Source organism: Triticum urartu, chromosome 6A (assembly GCF_056163025.1).
Source record: "Triticum urartu cultivar PI428250 chromosome 6A, HENAU_Tu73, whole genome shotgun sequence".
Lineage (NCBI taxonomy): Eukaryota > Viridiplantae > Streptophyta > Magnoliopsida > Poales > Poaceae > Triticum > Triticum urartu.
The window spans coordinates 56,927,657-56,942,256 of record NC_141878.1 but is presented as its reverse complement, the minus strand read 5'-3'; the positions used below and the strand labels follow the sequence as shown (position 1 = coordinate 56,942,256).

At 45.5% G+C, this 14,600-nt stretch overlaps 1 protein-coding gene across 1 annotated transcript; it reads right to left on the bottom strand.

Annotated features, from left to right (window-relative positions):
* Positions 1-7,408: 7,408 nt before the first annotated feature.
* On the bottom strand, positions 7,409-8,662 carry LOC147963899 (uncharacterized). Its single transcript, XM_087529749.1, has 3 exons — positions 8,527-8,662; positions 8,042-8,253; positions 7,409-7,873 (listed from the first exon to the last, which is right to left on the bottom strand). Exons 1-3 carry the CDS (start codon positions 8,660-8,662, stop codon positions 7,409-7,411), a joined length of 813 nt encoding a protein of 270 aa, XP_087385875.1.
* Between the last annotated feature and the right edge of the window lie 5,938 nt (positions 8,663-14,600).

Below are 14,600 nucleotides of genomic sequence, written 5' to 3'. Positions count from 1 at the left end.
CTGGTCTGCAGGAATACCAGAGCTCTCACAGGCGCAACCGTGACACGGTCTCATCTTCGGGCCCGTCCTCGCAGAAGCGCAAGATATGGATTCCCAATAGCTTGTACCAGCCGGATGCACCTACCCCAAGGCAGACCTATGCTGCACCTCGTCTGCCTACTCCTCCGACTAGGCGGCCAAGACTCCCAGCTCCACCACCACAAGCTCCTGTTCCCACTCCCAATAATGGATTGTGCTTCAGGTGTGGACAACCAGGGCATCGTGCTAGGGAATGCAACCAGAACCCGAATCAACTGGCCCTTCCAGCAACTGGCCGTGGAAGTAACCAGCCCCGCAGCAACAATGCCAAGTCTTATGGTCGTGTTCATGCCAACCACGTTGATCTGAGCGAAGCTCAAGACCAGCCTGCTACTGTGATGGGTACCCTCCTCGTAAATTCAGTACCAGCATCCGTTTTATTTGATACAGGTGCATCGCATTCATTCATGTCAGAAGGTTTGCATGCTTGCACGACATTAAATGTGAGAACATGGATGCTTCACTATTAGTACACACCCCTGCGGGCCAATGTCGAACCTCCATGATTTGCAACGACGTCCCTGTAGAAATCGAAGGACTGGAATTCCTTGTCTCTCCCATCGTACTGAAGTCCTGTAGCATTGATCTCATTCTGGGAATGAATTGGTTAAAAGCGCATACTGCTTCTATAGTTTGCGCCACTAAGGTCGTCCATTTGCTACACCCTTCTGATGAAATAATAGCTTATCAAGCTCGTCTAGTTCAGAACGCCGAGGCACGACTTTATGCCTTGAATGCGTTGAACGCTGCACCACTCGAGGGCATTGAAAACGTTCTCGTCGTTCGTGAATTCCAAGATGTATTCCCAGAAGAACTTCCAGGGATTCCCCCTGCTAGAGCTGTCGAATTCATCATCGACTTGAAACCCGGCACTACCCCTATAGCTAAACGACCCTACAAGATGCCGCCGCATGAACTCCTTGAGCTTAAGGAGGAAATCGACAAATCTCTTGTCAAAGGTTTCATTCGCCCAAGTTGCTCTCCTTGGGGAGCACCTTCTCTCTTTGTTAGGAAGAAGGATGGGACAAACCGATTGGTCCAAGACTACCGTCCTATAAACCAAGCTACCATTCAGAATAAATACCCTCTTCCTCGGATCAATGATCTTTACGATCAACTGGCTGGTTCATCAGTGTTCTCCAAACTTGACTTGAGGTTGGGTTACCACCAGATCCGTGTTCGTGAAGAGGACATCCCAAAAACCGCCTTCGTGACTCGGTATGGGTCATATGAGTACACCGTCATGTCATTCGGCTTAACGAATGCTCCCGCCACCTTCTCTCGTCTGATGAATTATATATTCATGGATTACCTCGACAAGTTCGTCGTGGTTTATTTGGACGATATCCTTGTATTTTCCAAGAACGAGGAAGAACATGCTGGACATCTGCGTCTTGTGCTAGAGAAGCTTCGAGAACATCAGCTGTATGCTAAGTATTCCAAGTGTGAATTCTGGCTTCCCGAAGTAACCTATCTTGGGCATGTCATCTCCAAAGATGGTATTGCCGTCAACCCTGAACGAGTTCAGGCTATTCTCGATTGGACTCCTCCGAAGAATGTGAAGCAAGTCCGAAGTTTTCTCGGCCTCGCCAGCTATTGCCGTCGATTCGTCGAGAACTTCTCCAAGATTGCCAGGCCTCTGACTAATTTGTTGCATAAGGGTGTCAAGTTCGACTGGACAGACAAGTGTCAGGAAAGTTTCCAGGCTCTCAAAAGACAAGTTGACTTCTGCCCCCGTACTTGCTCCACCTGATACTAAGAAGGACTTCGTCATTTACTGCGACGCTTCCCGTCAAGGATTAGGCTGTGTCCTAATGCAAGAGCGCAGAGTGATTGCTTATGCCTCTCGTCAATTGCGCCCTCACGAAGAAAACTACCCGGTTCACGACCTCGAGCTTGCTGCTGTCATTCATGCACTGAAGCAGTGGCGACATTACCTTCTCGGTAATCGTTGCGAGATCTTCACCGACCATCAAAGTCTGAAGTATCTGTTTACTCAGCCAGATTGGAACCTACGCCAGCAAAGATGGATGGAGACTGTTGCAGACTTTGACGTGGATATATCATATACCCCCGGCAAGGCTAATGTGATGGCTGATGCCTTGAGCCGCAAGTCTTACTGCAACCACCTCCAGGTTCAAAAAGTTCAGCCCTCGCTTACCGAAGAATTTAGAAGGCTGAACCTTCATATTGTTCCTCCGGGATCACTCGCTCCCCCTCCCGAAGTTTTTCCCAAACAGAACCTCCATGTTGTTTCCAAGGGTTCTCTCAATACCCTGGTTGCGAAACCAGATCTTGTGGACACCATCAAATGGATGCAGAAATGTGACGATGAAGTCCTCAAGATTAAGCGCGACCTCAAAAGGGGAAAGCCCTCATTCTTCACGATCGCCGACGATGGCGCCTTGTATTTCAAAGGCCGCCTAGTGGTACCATGTTCGAAGAAAAACCTGGATAAGACTAAAAGGGTTATGCAAGAAGCTCATGATACGCCTCTGTCCATCCATCCTGGTAGTACAAAGATGTATCAGGATATTCGTCAAAGATTCTGGTGGTCTAATATGAAGCAGGACATTGCTCGTTATGTTGCTGAGTGTGACATTTGTCGCCGAATCAAAGCAGAGCATCAAAGGCCTGCTGGAACTGTGCAACCTATCTCTATTCCTGAATGGAAATGGGACCATGTTGAAATGGACTTCGTCACTGGATTTCCCAAATCTCAGAAAGGTAATGATGCTATTCTTGTCGTCATTGACCGGCTTTCCAAAGTTGCCCATTTTCTGGCGGTCAAAGAGACAATCACTGCTAGTCAGCTTGCTACTCTCTACATGTCCAGAATTGTTTCACTTCACGGTATTCCACTGGTTATCAGTTCGGACCGTGGCAGCTTATTCACCTCAAGATTCTGGGCAAGTTTCCAAGAAGCTATGGGGACTCATCTGTCGTTCAGTACTGCGTTCCATCCTCAGTCACAAGGGCAAGTTGAACGTGTCAACCAAGTTCTCGAAGACATGCTTCGAGCTTGTGTAATCTCATTCGGCAAGAAATGGGAGGAATCTCTTCCATATGTCGAGTTCTCTTATAATAATAGCTATCAAGCTAGTCTGAAGATGTCCCCCTTCGAAGTGCTATATGGACGAAAGTGTCGAACCCCTCTGAACTGGTCAGAAACTGGGGAACGTCCACTCTTTGGTCCGGATATTATCCAACAGGCCGAAGAACAAGTTCGCATTATTCGTGAGAATCTCAAGGCTGCTCAGTCACGTCAGAAAAGTCAGTATGACCGTCATCACCAAGACATGGTCTATCAACCTGGCGAAAAGGCTTATCTTTGAGTTACACCAATGAAGGGTGCTCACCGCTTCGGGATCAAAGGCAAGCTAGCTCCTCGCTATATCGGCCCCTTCACTATTCTTGAAAGGCGTGGAAAGGTGGCATATCAACTGGAGCTTCCGCCGAACCTTTCTCAGGTTCACGATGTGTTCCACGTGTCGCAGCTTCGACGCTGCTTCAAGGACCCAATCCGAGCAGTGGATCATGAAGTGCTTGAATTGCAACAAGACCTCTCCTATAAAGAGCATCCGGTCCGCATTCTCGACCAAGCTGAACGCCGCACACGTCAGAAGGCGATCAAGTTCCTCAAGGTCCAGTGGTCGAATCACTCTGAAGACGAAGCCACCTGGGAACGCGAGGATCGTCTTCGTGATGAATACCCCGCACTGTTTCCTTCTACCTCCTATATCTCGGGACGAGATTACTTGTAGTGGAGGAGTTTTGTAACGCCCGGGTAATCAAGCTACAGTAATCCAACGATAATCGTGCCACGTCACCCCGGTTACTATTGATAATCTACCGTTAGGCCAAAACCGAGTCAAATTCAAACATTAAAATAAAGTTAAATTATAAAAGTTTCAAAATGTTAAACTAAAATGTTCGGAGTGTGCAGTTAAATGCCAGGGTAATTATAATGAAGCAAACACATTTTTATAAAATGCCTAAATAATTTAACTTGATTTAAAACAGAAGAGGAAATAAAGAAAAGGAAAACAGGAAACAAAACCAAAAAAAAGGAGAAACCCCCCCCCTGGGCCGTGGCCCAACTGGGCCAACCCCCAGGCCCAGCCGGCTGGCCCGCTACCCCCTCCTTATCCACTCCCTCCCCCAAACCCTAACCGACAGCCACCCACTCGCCCCCCCCCACTCGCTTTCTCCCTCTCCCCCCGATCCAATCGGGATCGGGCCCGACGTCGACGCCGCCCCTCCCGCACTCCCCTGCGCCCCACGCCGCCTGGACCGCGCCGGCCACCTCAACCGCACGCCGCGCGCCTCGGACCCGCCGTCCCCAGCGCCCGTGGACGGCCCGCCGTCGCCGCTCGACGCCGTCCCGCCGCCAGGAACCTCCCCCGCCGGACCACACCTCGCCGCCTCGACCGCCTCCTCGCCGGAACCACGTCACCGCCGCCCGGAGGATCACCTCGCCGGTCCTCCCCGACCGCCCCCGAGCCCACTGCCCCGTTGCCCTACTCCCCCTCGTGAGCTCCCCCTTCGCCCTCCTCTCCCCCTAGGTCGCCTCGGCCGTCGCCGCTCGACGCGCTCCGGCGCCACCGGCCCGCGTCGGGCCGTCCCGCCCCCGACCTCTCCCCTCTCCCCCTCGCTCACTCACCGAGCGGTCCACGCTCCGGCGCCCGCGGCCACCCGGCTCAGCCCCTGGTCGTGCTCCGGCACCACCGACCGCACCCTCGACCCCGGCCCTCCCTCTCTCTCCGCTCGCGCCCGCACCCACCGTCGCGCCCTGGCGCGCTGCTGCTTCCCCCCTAGGCGTTTCCCCTCCGGTGGCCGCCCGGCCATGCCCCGGTCCTCCTCGCCCGCCAATTTGGGCGAACGCCCAGTCGGGCGCCGCAACGCCCGACCCGCTAGCCCCCGGGCCACTGCCTAGGGGGCCCCGCCCCATAACGTTTTTTTTTAAAAAGAATTAAAAAAATGTTAAATGAATAAATAGATAATAATTAAAATGTTAATTAATTAATTAATTAAGTGATTAATTAAGTTAATTAATCCTGATTAGATTAACCTAATCACTAATTAGATTAACTAATCTGTAATTAAACTAAACAGAGAATGACAGGTGGGTCCCACTGGACCCGCATGTCAGGTTGACCAAGTCAACTCTGTTGACTGCTGACATCAGCATGACATCATGCTGATGTCATAAATCCATTTTCGAATTAAATTAAATAATTAATTAAATTTCAGAAATTAATAAAATCTTTAGAAAATCATATCTTTTAATCCGTAACTCGGATTAAAATATTTTCAACATGAAAGTTGCTCAGAACGACGAGACGAATCCGGATACGCAACCCGTTCGTCCGCCACACCCCTCTAACCTATCGAACTCGCAACTTTCCCCCTCCGGCTCCTCTGCCCGAAAACGCGAAACACCGGGGATACTTTCCCGGATGTTATCCCCCTTCACCGGTATCACCTACTACCGCGTTAGGGCACCTCTAACGCCGTAACTTGTCTTGTCATGCATCACTATGCATATGCTTGCATTATATTTATTGTTTCTTCCCCCTCTTCTCTCTCTAGACACCGAGACCGACGCCGCTGCTACCCCGTACGACTACGGAGTTGACGACCCCTCTCTCTTGCCAGAGCAACCAGGCAAGCCCTCCCCCTTTTGATCACCAGATATCGCCTACTCTTCTCTTATTGCTTGCATTAGAGTAGTGTAGCATGTTATTGTTTCCCGTTAATCCTATACTAATGCATAGCCTGTCCTTGCTACTACTGTTGTTACCTTTACCTGCACTCTTAATGCTTAGTATAGGATGCTAGTTTATCATCAGTGGCCCTACATCCTTGTCCGTCTGCCATGCTATACTATCGGGCCGTGATCACTCGGGAGTTGATCACGGGTAAATACTATATACTTTATACATGATACATGTGGTGACTAAAGACGGGTCGGCTTGAGGAGCACCCGCGAGTGGAGTTTTGAGGCGGAGCGGCAGGACAGGTTCCGACCACCTAGGAGAGAGGTGGGCCTGGCCCTGGTCGGCGTTCGCGGATACTTAACACGCTTAACGAGATCTGGGTATTTGATCTGAGTCTGGCCATTTGGTCTATACGCACTAACCATCTACGCGGGAGTAGTTATGGGTATCCCGGCGTCGTGGTATCAGCCGAAGCCTTCTTGACGTCAGCGACGGAGCGGCGCGCGCTGGATTGGACTGGAACGCCACTAGGCTAGGTCTGCTTCCGGCCGCCCACGCAACGTGCAGGTGTGCTAAGGGCGATGGGCCCAGACCCCTGGGCGCTTAGGTTTAGACCGGCGTGCTGACCTCTCTGTTGGTCTAGGTGGGGCTGCGACGTGTTGATCTTCCGAGGCCGGGCATGACCCAGGAAAGTGTGTCCGGCCAAATGGGATCGAGCGTGTTGGGGTATGTGGTGCACCCCTGCAGGGAAGTTAATCTATTCGAATAGCCGTGATCTTCGGTAACAGGACGACTTGGAGTTGTACCTTGACCTTATGACAACTAGAACCGGATACTAAATAAAACACACCCTTCCAAGTGCCAGATACAACCGGTGATCGCTCTCTCACAGGGCGACGAGGGGAGGATCATCGGTTAGGATTATGCTATGCGATACTACTTGGAGGTCTTCAGTCTACTCTCTTCTACATGCTGCAAGACGGAGGCTGCCAGAAGCGTAGTCTTCGAAAGGACTAGCAATCCCCCTCTTATTCCGGCATTCTGCAGTTCAGTCCACAAATGATAGCCTTATTCCAGTTGATACCAATGCATACATATGTAGTGTAGCTCCTTGCTTGCGAGTACTTTGGATGAGTACTCACGGTTGCTTTCTCCCTCTTTTCCCCCTATCCCTTCTACCTGGTTGTCGCAACCAGATGTTGGAGCCCAGGAGCCAGACGCCACCTTCGATGACGACTCCTACTACACCGGAGGTGCCTACTACTACGTGATGCCTGCTGACGACGACCAGGAGTAGTTAGGAGGATCCCAGGCAGGAGGCCTTCGCCTCTTTCGATCTGTATCCCAGTTTGTGCTAGCCTTCTTAAGGCAAACTTGTTTAACTTATGTCTGTACTCAGATATTGTTGCTTCCGCTGACTCGTCTATGATCGAGCTCTTGTATTCGAGCCCTCGAGGCCCCTGGCTTGTAATATGATGCTTGTATGACTTATTTTTTTTATTGTAGAGTTGCGTTGTGATATCTTCCCGTGAGTCCTTGATCTTGATCGTACACATTTGCGTGCATGATTAGTGTACGGTTGAATCGGGGGCGTCACACAGCTCCCTTCATCAAGCTTCACACAATGTGTTCTCTCCACTAGTTACTTGCCAGATGTTGGGACCAGCCATGTTTGCTTCACAGTATTTATCCAACTTCTTGCTCTCTTCAAGCTTCTTCATGTAATGTGGGGTTATTTCCCACCTACAGCTCTCTGTTGTCTCTCTGATGCCCTGGTACTTAACCATTAGTTTGGTCCTCAACCCTTCAAACATGGTCTTAATTGGTTTTGACCTAACATCTAGAATCATTTTGTTGAAAACCTCACTAAGGTTGTTCACTACCAAGTCAGTCTTGCACACATGATCCATTGCATATCTAGCCCAACACTCCTTAGGGATGCCATTCAACCACATGTAGGTTGGTTCACATGCTGCTTTCAAACCTGCCATTCCTTCTTTGTGACCATGTTCAGTGAAGGAATAGTTAGCTTTGTCAACCCATTTCTTAAGTTCTTCTGCTCTAAAGCCAGCTGACTGGAAGTTGGCATATATGTGTCTTAGGCAATATCTTTGTGGGGATTGAGGAAATACTTAATTAATTGCTTTAAGAAGGCCCTGTTGTTTGATTACATAAGGTAGTAATGAGATAACTATAGCAGCATTGCTATGTGCATAAGAATAATACAGAGTCAGAGAAAATACTTTCTGCCTGTCAGACATGATGGTGTAGTTCCCAAACTGGTTGCTGGTGCCAATGCAGACTCTAAGTTGGTTTAGAAACCATGTCCAACTAGGCCCATCCTCTTTGTCAACCACCCCAAAAGCAATTGGGAACACATTGTTGTTCCCATCTCTCCCAGTTGCTGCCAATATCTGTTGGCATGTGGATAATTTGATGAAGCAACCATCAAGTCCTGCATAAACAGAGATAGTTAGGGCCAAATTGAATAACTTGATTACATTTCAAACGTGATTACATCACTGATTTGTACCTATGAAAGGCCTACAGCCAGCAAGAAATCCATCTTTTGATGCCTGGAGGCAATAGAACATGTACTTGAACCTTGGTGTGGGGGCTGGGTTCAAAGGATCCTCAAAAGTTGTCACTATGCACCTGCTTCCAGGGTTTGTGTCAAGCACATATTATAGGTAGTCCCTCAACCTCAGATACTGCTTTCTATGATAACCTTGCACAACATCAACATCCATCAGTCTTGCCCTATATGCCAAACTCCTAGGTACATGCACCCCAAACTTCTTCTTAGTATGTTTGAGAACTGTCTCTACATCAGCCTTTACATTTGATCTAACTGTGTCCTCCATAGCTTCTGCAACTCATTCACCAGTAACCTTTGTACTCTCTCCACAAGCTCCACAACTATGATCCATGTGGCACTTCTTGATTGTGAATGTATCTTCATGGGCTACTTTGGATGCAGTCATGAAAAATTCACATCCATTCTTCCTCTCTAGGCACCAAACAATAACCCTTGATGGTTCATTCCTATGGTACTGAAAGTTTCTCAAAGTCCTAACATGAAAATTTCTCAATGCCTTTCTAAACTCATACACATTGGTGAAGCAAAGGTCCTTGCACAGCTGCTCATGTGCATCAGGTACCTTTGGGTCATACCATTTCCTCTATTTCTTCTTCTTCAATCTTCTCTTCCTTCCAGAAGGTAGTCTTGGAGTCTCTCCATCTGAGTCAGAAATGCCCACATCACCAGGGAAGCAATACTCATCAGCTTCAGGTACAAAATCTTGAAACTTTGGGATCTCTGGCTGACTGTGAGCTCTGGAAGTTGGACCTGGATTTGTTGTTGCTCTTCTCACAGGCTTGAGTTTCTCAGGACTGCATTTTTCCACAACTATTTCCTCTCCACTGTCAGCCTCTTTCTCCTCCTGCCAAAACTCTGAAACATCACTGTCACCTTCAAACTGTGGTCTGTCTTCTACAACATCTCTTTCTTCTTCATTTCCAATATTTTCTTCACCTCTCTTCCAAGCCTTGTAAGACATCTTTATCCCTCTATTAGTTATCGAAACAAAGTACTACGCGCATGCTCCTAGGGGGATAGATTGGTATGAAAAGACCATCGCTCGTCCTCGACTGCCACTCATAAGGAAGACAATCAATAAATAAATCATGCTCCGATTTCGTCACATAACAGTTCACCATACGTGCATGCTATGGGAATCACAAACTTTAGCACAAGTATCTCTCAAATTCACAACTACTCAACTAGCATGACTCTAATATCACCATCTTCATATCTCAAAACAATCATCAAGTATCAAACTTCTCATAGTATTCAATGCACTCTATATGAAAGTTTTTATTATATCCCTTTTGGATGCCCATCATATTAGGACTAGTTTCATAACCAAAGCAAACTACCATGTTGTTCTAAAGACTCTCAAAATAATATAAGTGAAGCACGAGAGTTCATATAGTTCTTCAAAATAAAACCACCACCTTGCTCTAAAAAGATATAAGTGAAGCACTAGAGCAAACGACAAACTACTCCGAAAGATATAAGTGAAGATCAATGAGTAGTCGAATAATCATGCAACTATATGAAGACTCTCTAACATTTAAGAATTCCAGATCTTGGTATTTTATTCAAACATCAAGCAAAACAAAAGTAAATAAAATGACACTCCAAGCAAAACACATATCATGTGGCGAATAGAAATATAGCTCCAAGTAAAGTTACCGATGAACGAAGATGAAAGAGGGGATGCCTTCCGGGGCATCCCCAAGCTTAGGATTTTGGTTGTCCTTTAATATTACCTTGGGGTGCCTTGGGCATCCCCAAGCTTAGACTCTTTCCACTCCTTATTCCATAGTCCATCGAATCTTTACCCAAAACTTGAAAACTTCACAACACAAAATTTAAAGTAGAAAATCTCGTGAGCTCCGTTAGCGAAAGAAAACAAAACACCACTTCAAGGTACTGTAATGAACTCATTCTTTATTTATATTGGTGTTAAACCTACTGTATTACAACTTCTCTATGCTTTATAAACTATTTTACTAGCCATAGATTCATCAAAATAAGCAAACAACACACGGAAAACAGAATCTGTCAAAAACAGAACAGTCTGTAGTAATATGCAGCTAACGCAAGATCTGGAACCCCAAAAATTCTAAAATAAATTTATGGACGCGAGGAATTTATCTATTAATCATCTGCAAAAAGAATTAAATAAATAGCACTCTTCAGTAAAAACTGGCAGCAATTCTCGTGAGCGCTAAAGTTTCTGTTTTTTACAGCAAGATCAACAAGACTTTCCCCAAGTCTTCCCAACGGTTCTACTTGGCACAGACACTAATTAAAACAAAAAAACTCAATCAAAACAGAAGCTAGATAAATTATTTATTACTAAACAGGAGCAAAAAGTAAGGAATAAAAATAAAATTGGGTTGCCTCCCAACAAGTGCTATCGTTTGACGCCCCTGGCTAGGCATGATGATTTCAATGATGCTCACATAAAGGATAAGAATTGAAACGTAAAGAGAGCATCATGAAGAATATGACTAGCACATTTAAGTCTAACCATATTCCTATGCATAGGGATTTTGTGATCAAACAATTTATGGGAACAGTAATCAACTAGCATAGGAGGGCAAAACAAGCATTACTTCAAAACTTTAAGCACATAAAGAGGAAACTTGATATTATTGCAATTCCTACAAGCATAAGTTCCTCCCTCATAATAATTTTCAATAGCATCATGAATGAATTCAACAATATAACCAGCACCTAAAGCATTTTTTTTCATGATCGACAAGCATAGAAATTTTATTACTCTCCACATAAGCAAAATTCTTCTCATGAATAATAGTGGGAGCAAACTCAACAAAATAATTATCATGTGAGGCATAATCCAATTGAAAACTAAAATCATGATGACAAGTTTCATGGTTATCATTATTCTTAATAGCATACAATTCATCACAATAATCATCATAGATAGCAACTTTATTCTCATAATCAATTGGAATCATTACTAAATAAAGTCATGACCTCTCCAAATCCACTTTCATCAATATAATCATCATAAATAGGAGGCATGCTTTCATCATAATAAATTTGCTCATCAAAACTTGGGGGAAAAAATATCATCTTCATCAAACATAGCATCCCCAAGTTTAATTTGTGGCTTTGCATATCATTAGCATCAGGGATATTCAAGGAATTCATACTAACAACATTGCAATCATGCTCATCATTCAAATATTTAGTGCCAAACATTTTAATGCATTCTTTTTCTAACACTTTGGCACAATTTTCCTTTCCATCATACTCACGAAAGATATTAAAAAGATGAAGCGTATGAGGCAAACTCAATTCCATATTTTTTTGTAGTTTTCTTTTATAAACTAAACTAGTTCTAAAACAAGAAACAAAAAGATTCAATTGCAAGATCTAAAGATATACCTTCAAGCGCTAACCTCCCCGGCAATGGCGCCAGAAAAGAGCCTGATGTCTACTACACAACCTTCTTCTTGTAGACGTTGTTGGGCCTCCAAGTGCAGAGGTTTGTAGGACAGTAGCAAATTTTCTTCAAGTGGATGACCTAAGGTTTATCAATCCGTAGGAGGCGTAGGATCAAGATGGTCTCTCTCAAACAACCCTGCAACCAAATAACAAAGAGTCTTTTGTGTCTCCAACACACCCAATACAATGGTAAATTGTATAGGTGCACTAGTTCGGTGAAGAGATGGTGATACAAGTGGTATATGGATGGTAGATAAAGGTTTTTGTAATCTGAAAATATAAAAACAGCAAGGTAACTAATGATAAAAGTGAGCGTAAACGGTATTGCAATGCTAGTAAACAAGGCCTAGGGTTCATACTTTCACTAGTGCAAGTTCTCTCAACAATAATAACATAATTGGATCATATAACTATCCCTCAACATGCAACAAAGAGTCACTCCAAAGTCACTAATAGCGGAGAACAAACGAAGAGATTATGGTAGGGTACGAAACCACCTCAAAGTTATCCTTTCTGATCGATCTATTCAAGAGTCTGTAGTAAAATAATATGAAGCTATTCTTTCCGTTCAATCTATCATAGAGTTCGTACTAGAATAACACCTTAAGACACAAATCAACCAAAACCCTAATGTCACCTAGATACTCCAATGTCACCTCAAGTATCCGTGGGTATGATTATATGATATGCATCACACAATCTCAGACTCATCTATTCAAACCAACACAAAGTACTTCAAAGAGTGCCCCAAAGTTTCTATCGGAGAGTCAAGATGAAAACGTGTGCCAACCCCTATGCATAGGTTCATGGGCGGAACCCGCAAGTTGATCGCCAAAACATACATCAAGTGAATAAATAGAATACCCCATTGTCACCACGGGTATCCCATGCAAGACATACATCAAGTGTTCTCAAATCCTTAAAGACTCAATCCGATAAGATAACTTCAAAGGGAAAACTCAATCCATTACAAGAGAGTAGAGGGGGAGAAACATCATAAGATCTAACTATAATAGCAAAGCTCACGATACATCAAGATCGTACCACCTCAAGAACACGAGAGAGAGAGATCAAACACATAGCTAGTGGTACATACCCTCAGCCCCGAGGGTGGACTACTCCATCCTCATCATGGAGAGTGCCGGATGATGAAGATGGCCACCGGAGAGGGATTCCCCCTCCGGCAGGGTGCCGGAACGGGTCTAGATTGGTTTTCGATGGCTACGGAGGCTTCTGGCGGTGGAACTCCCGATCTATTCTGCTCCTCGAAGTTTTTAGGGTATATGGGTATATATGGGAGGAAGAAGTACGTCGGTGGACCTCCGAGCTGTCCACGAGGCAGGGGGCGCGCCCCCCACCCTCGTGGGCAGCCCGGGACTCTCCTGGTCCAACTTCGATACTCCGTGGGCTTTTTCTGGTCCAAAAATAAGTTCCGTGAAGTTTCAGGTCAATTGGACTCCGTTTGATTTTCCTTTTCTGCAATACTCTAAAACAAGGAAAAAACGGAAACTGGCACTGGGCTCTAGGTTAATAGGTTAGTCCCAAAAATCATATAAAATAGCATATAAATGCATACAAAACATCCAAGATTGATAATATAATAGCATGGAACAATCAAAAATTATAGATACGTTGGAGACGTATCAGGCCTGTAATCCACATTTGAGCACAGACTCAGATGCTTTTGATGAACAGTAGATTCAGATAAAAAATGCAAAAATAAAACTGATATATAACATTTTGAGTAAGATGCTCCAGTTTTCTAGGACCGTGCAATTTTTGGTGCTCAAATGACATCCAAGGAGTTCATGCAAAAAAATCAAGTAAAAAATGTATTCCTATGAACTTTTTTGCACTTTTTTTAATTTAGGAAGCGTTTGATAGCCCGCATATACCTCAGTCAGGCCCGCGCAGGAAGAAAATGGCCCGTTTGGTTACCCGCGTACTTGAGTAGGACGTTTAGGTGGCGGTAGGCAGACAACGAACAATGTTCAGCATTCACTGGTCTTGTGGTGCCTTGTACTACCAGTATTTGGCCCATCTTGCCCTTTGTCCAGCGTCGCCGAAGTCTACCTGATTCATAGCCCAGCGCAGGATGTCCATTGACATTGCACCCTTGGCTAGGTCCGGAAACAGTGTCTTCAGCTCGTCCGGCGTAGCCTTCTTCATGATAGTGTCAGCCTCCTTGTGCATTGATACGTCTCCGTCGTATCTATAATTTTGATTGTTCCATGCCAATATTCTACAACTTTCATATACTTTTGGCAACTTTTTATACTATTTTGGGGACTAGCATATTGATCCAGTGCCCAGTGTCAATTCCTATTTATTTCATGTTTTTTTGTTTCACGGAATATCCATATCAAACGGAGTCCAAGCGCGATAAAAACTGATGAAGAATGTTTTTTGGAATATATATATATGATTTTTGGGAAGAAAAATCCACGCGAGACGATGCCCGAGGGGGCCACGAGGCAGGGGGCACGCCCCTGACCCTCGTGGCCACCCCGTAAGGCGGTTGGTGCCCTTCTTTCGCTGCAAGAAAGCTAATATCTGGATAGATATTGTGTTAAAATTTCAGCCCAATCAGAGTTACGGATCTCCGGGAATATAAGAAACGGTGAAAGGGTAGAATCTAATAACGCAGAAACAGAGAGAGACAGAGAGACAGATCCAATCTCGGAGGGGCTCTCGCCCCTCCCATGCCATGGAGGACAAGGACCAGAGGGGAAACCCTTCTCCCATCTAGGGAGGAG

Bases quoted from the DNA above. Each gene is read 5' to 3' on its own strand.
- LOC147963899 (XM_087529749.1), bottom strand. From the start codon at position 8,662: ATGGAGGACACAGTTAGATCAAATGTAAAGGCTGATGTAGAGACAGTT. The intron at 8,254-8,526 runs GTTATCATAGAA...CTGTTTATGCAG, and splicing joins GGATGTTGATGTTGTGCAAG to GACTTGATGGTTGCTTCATC. The intron at 7,874-8,041 runs GTATTTTCTCTG...GCCAACTTCCAG, and splicing joins TCATGTCTGACAGGCAGAAA to TCAGCTGGCTTTAGAGCAGA.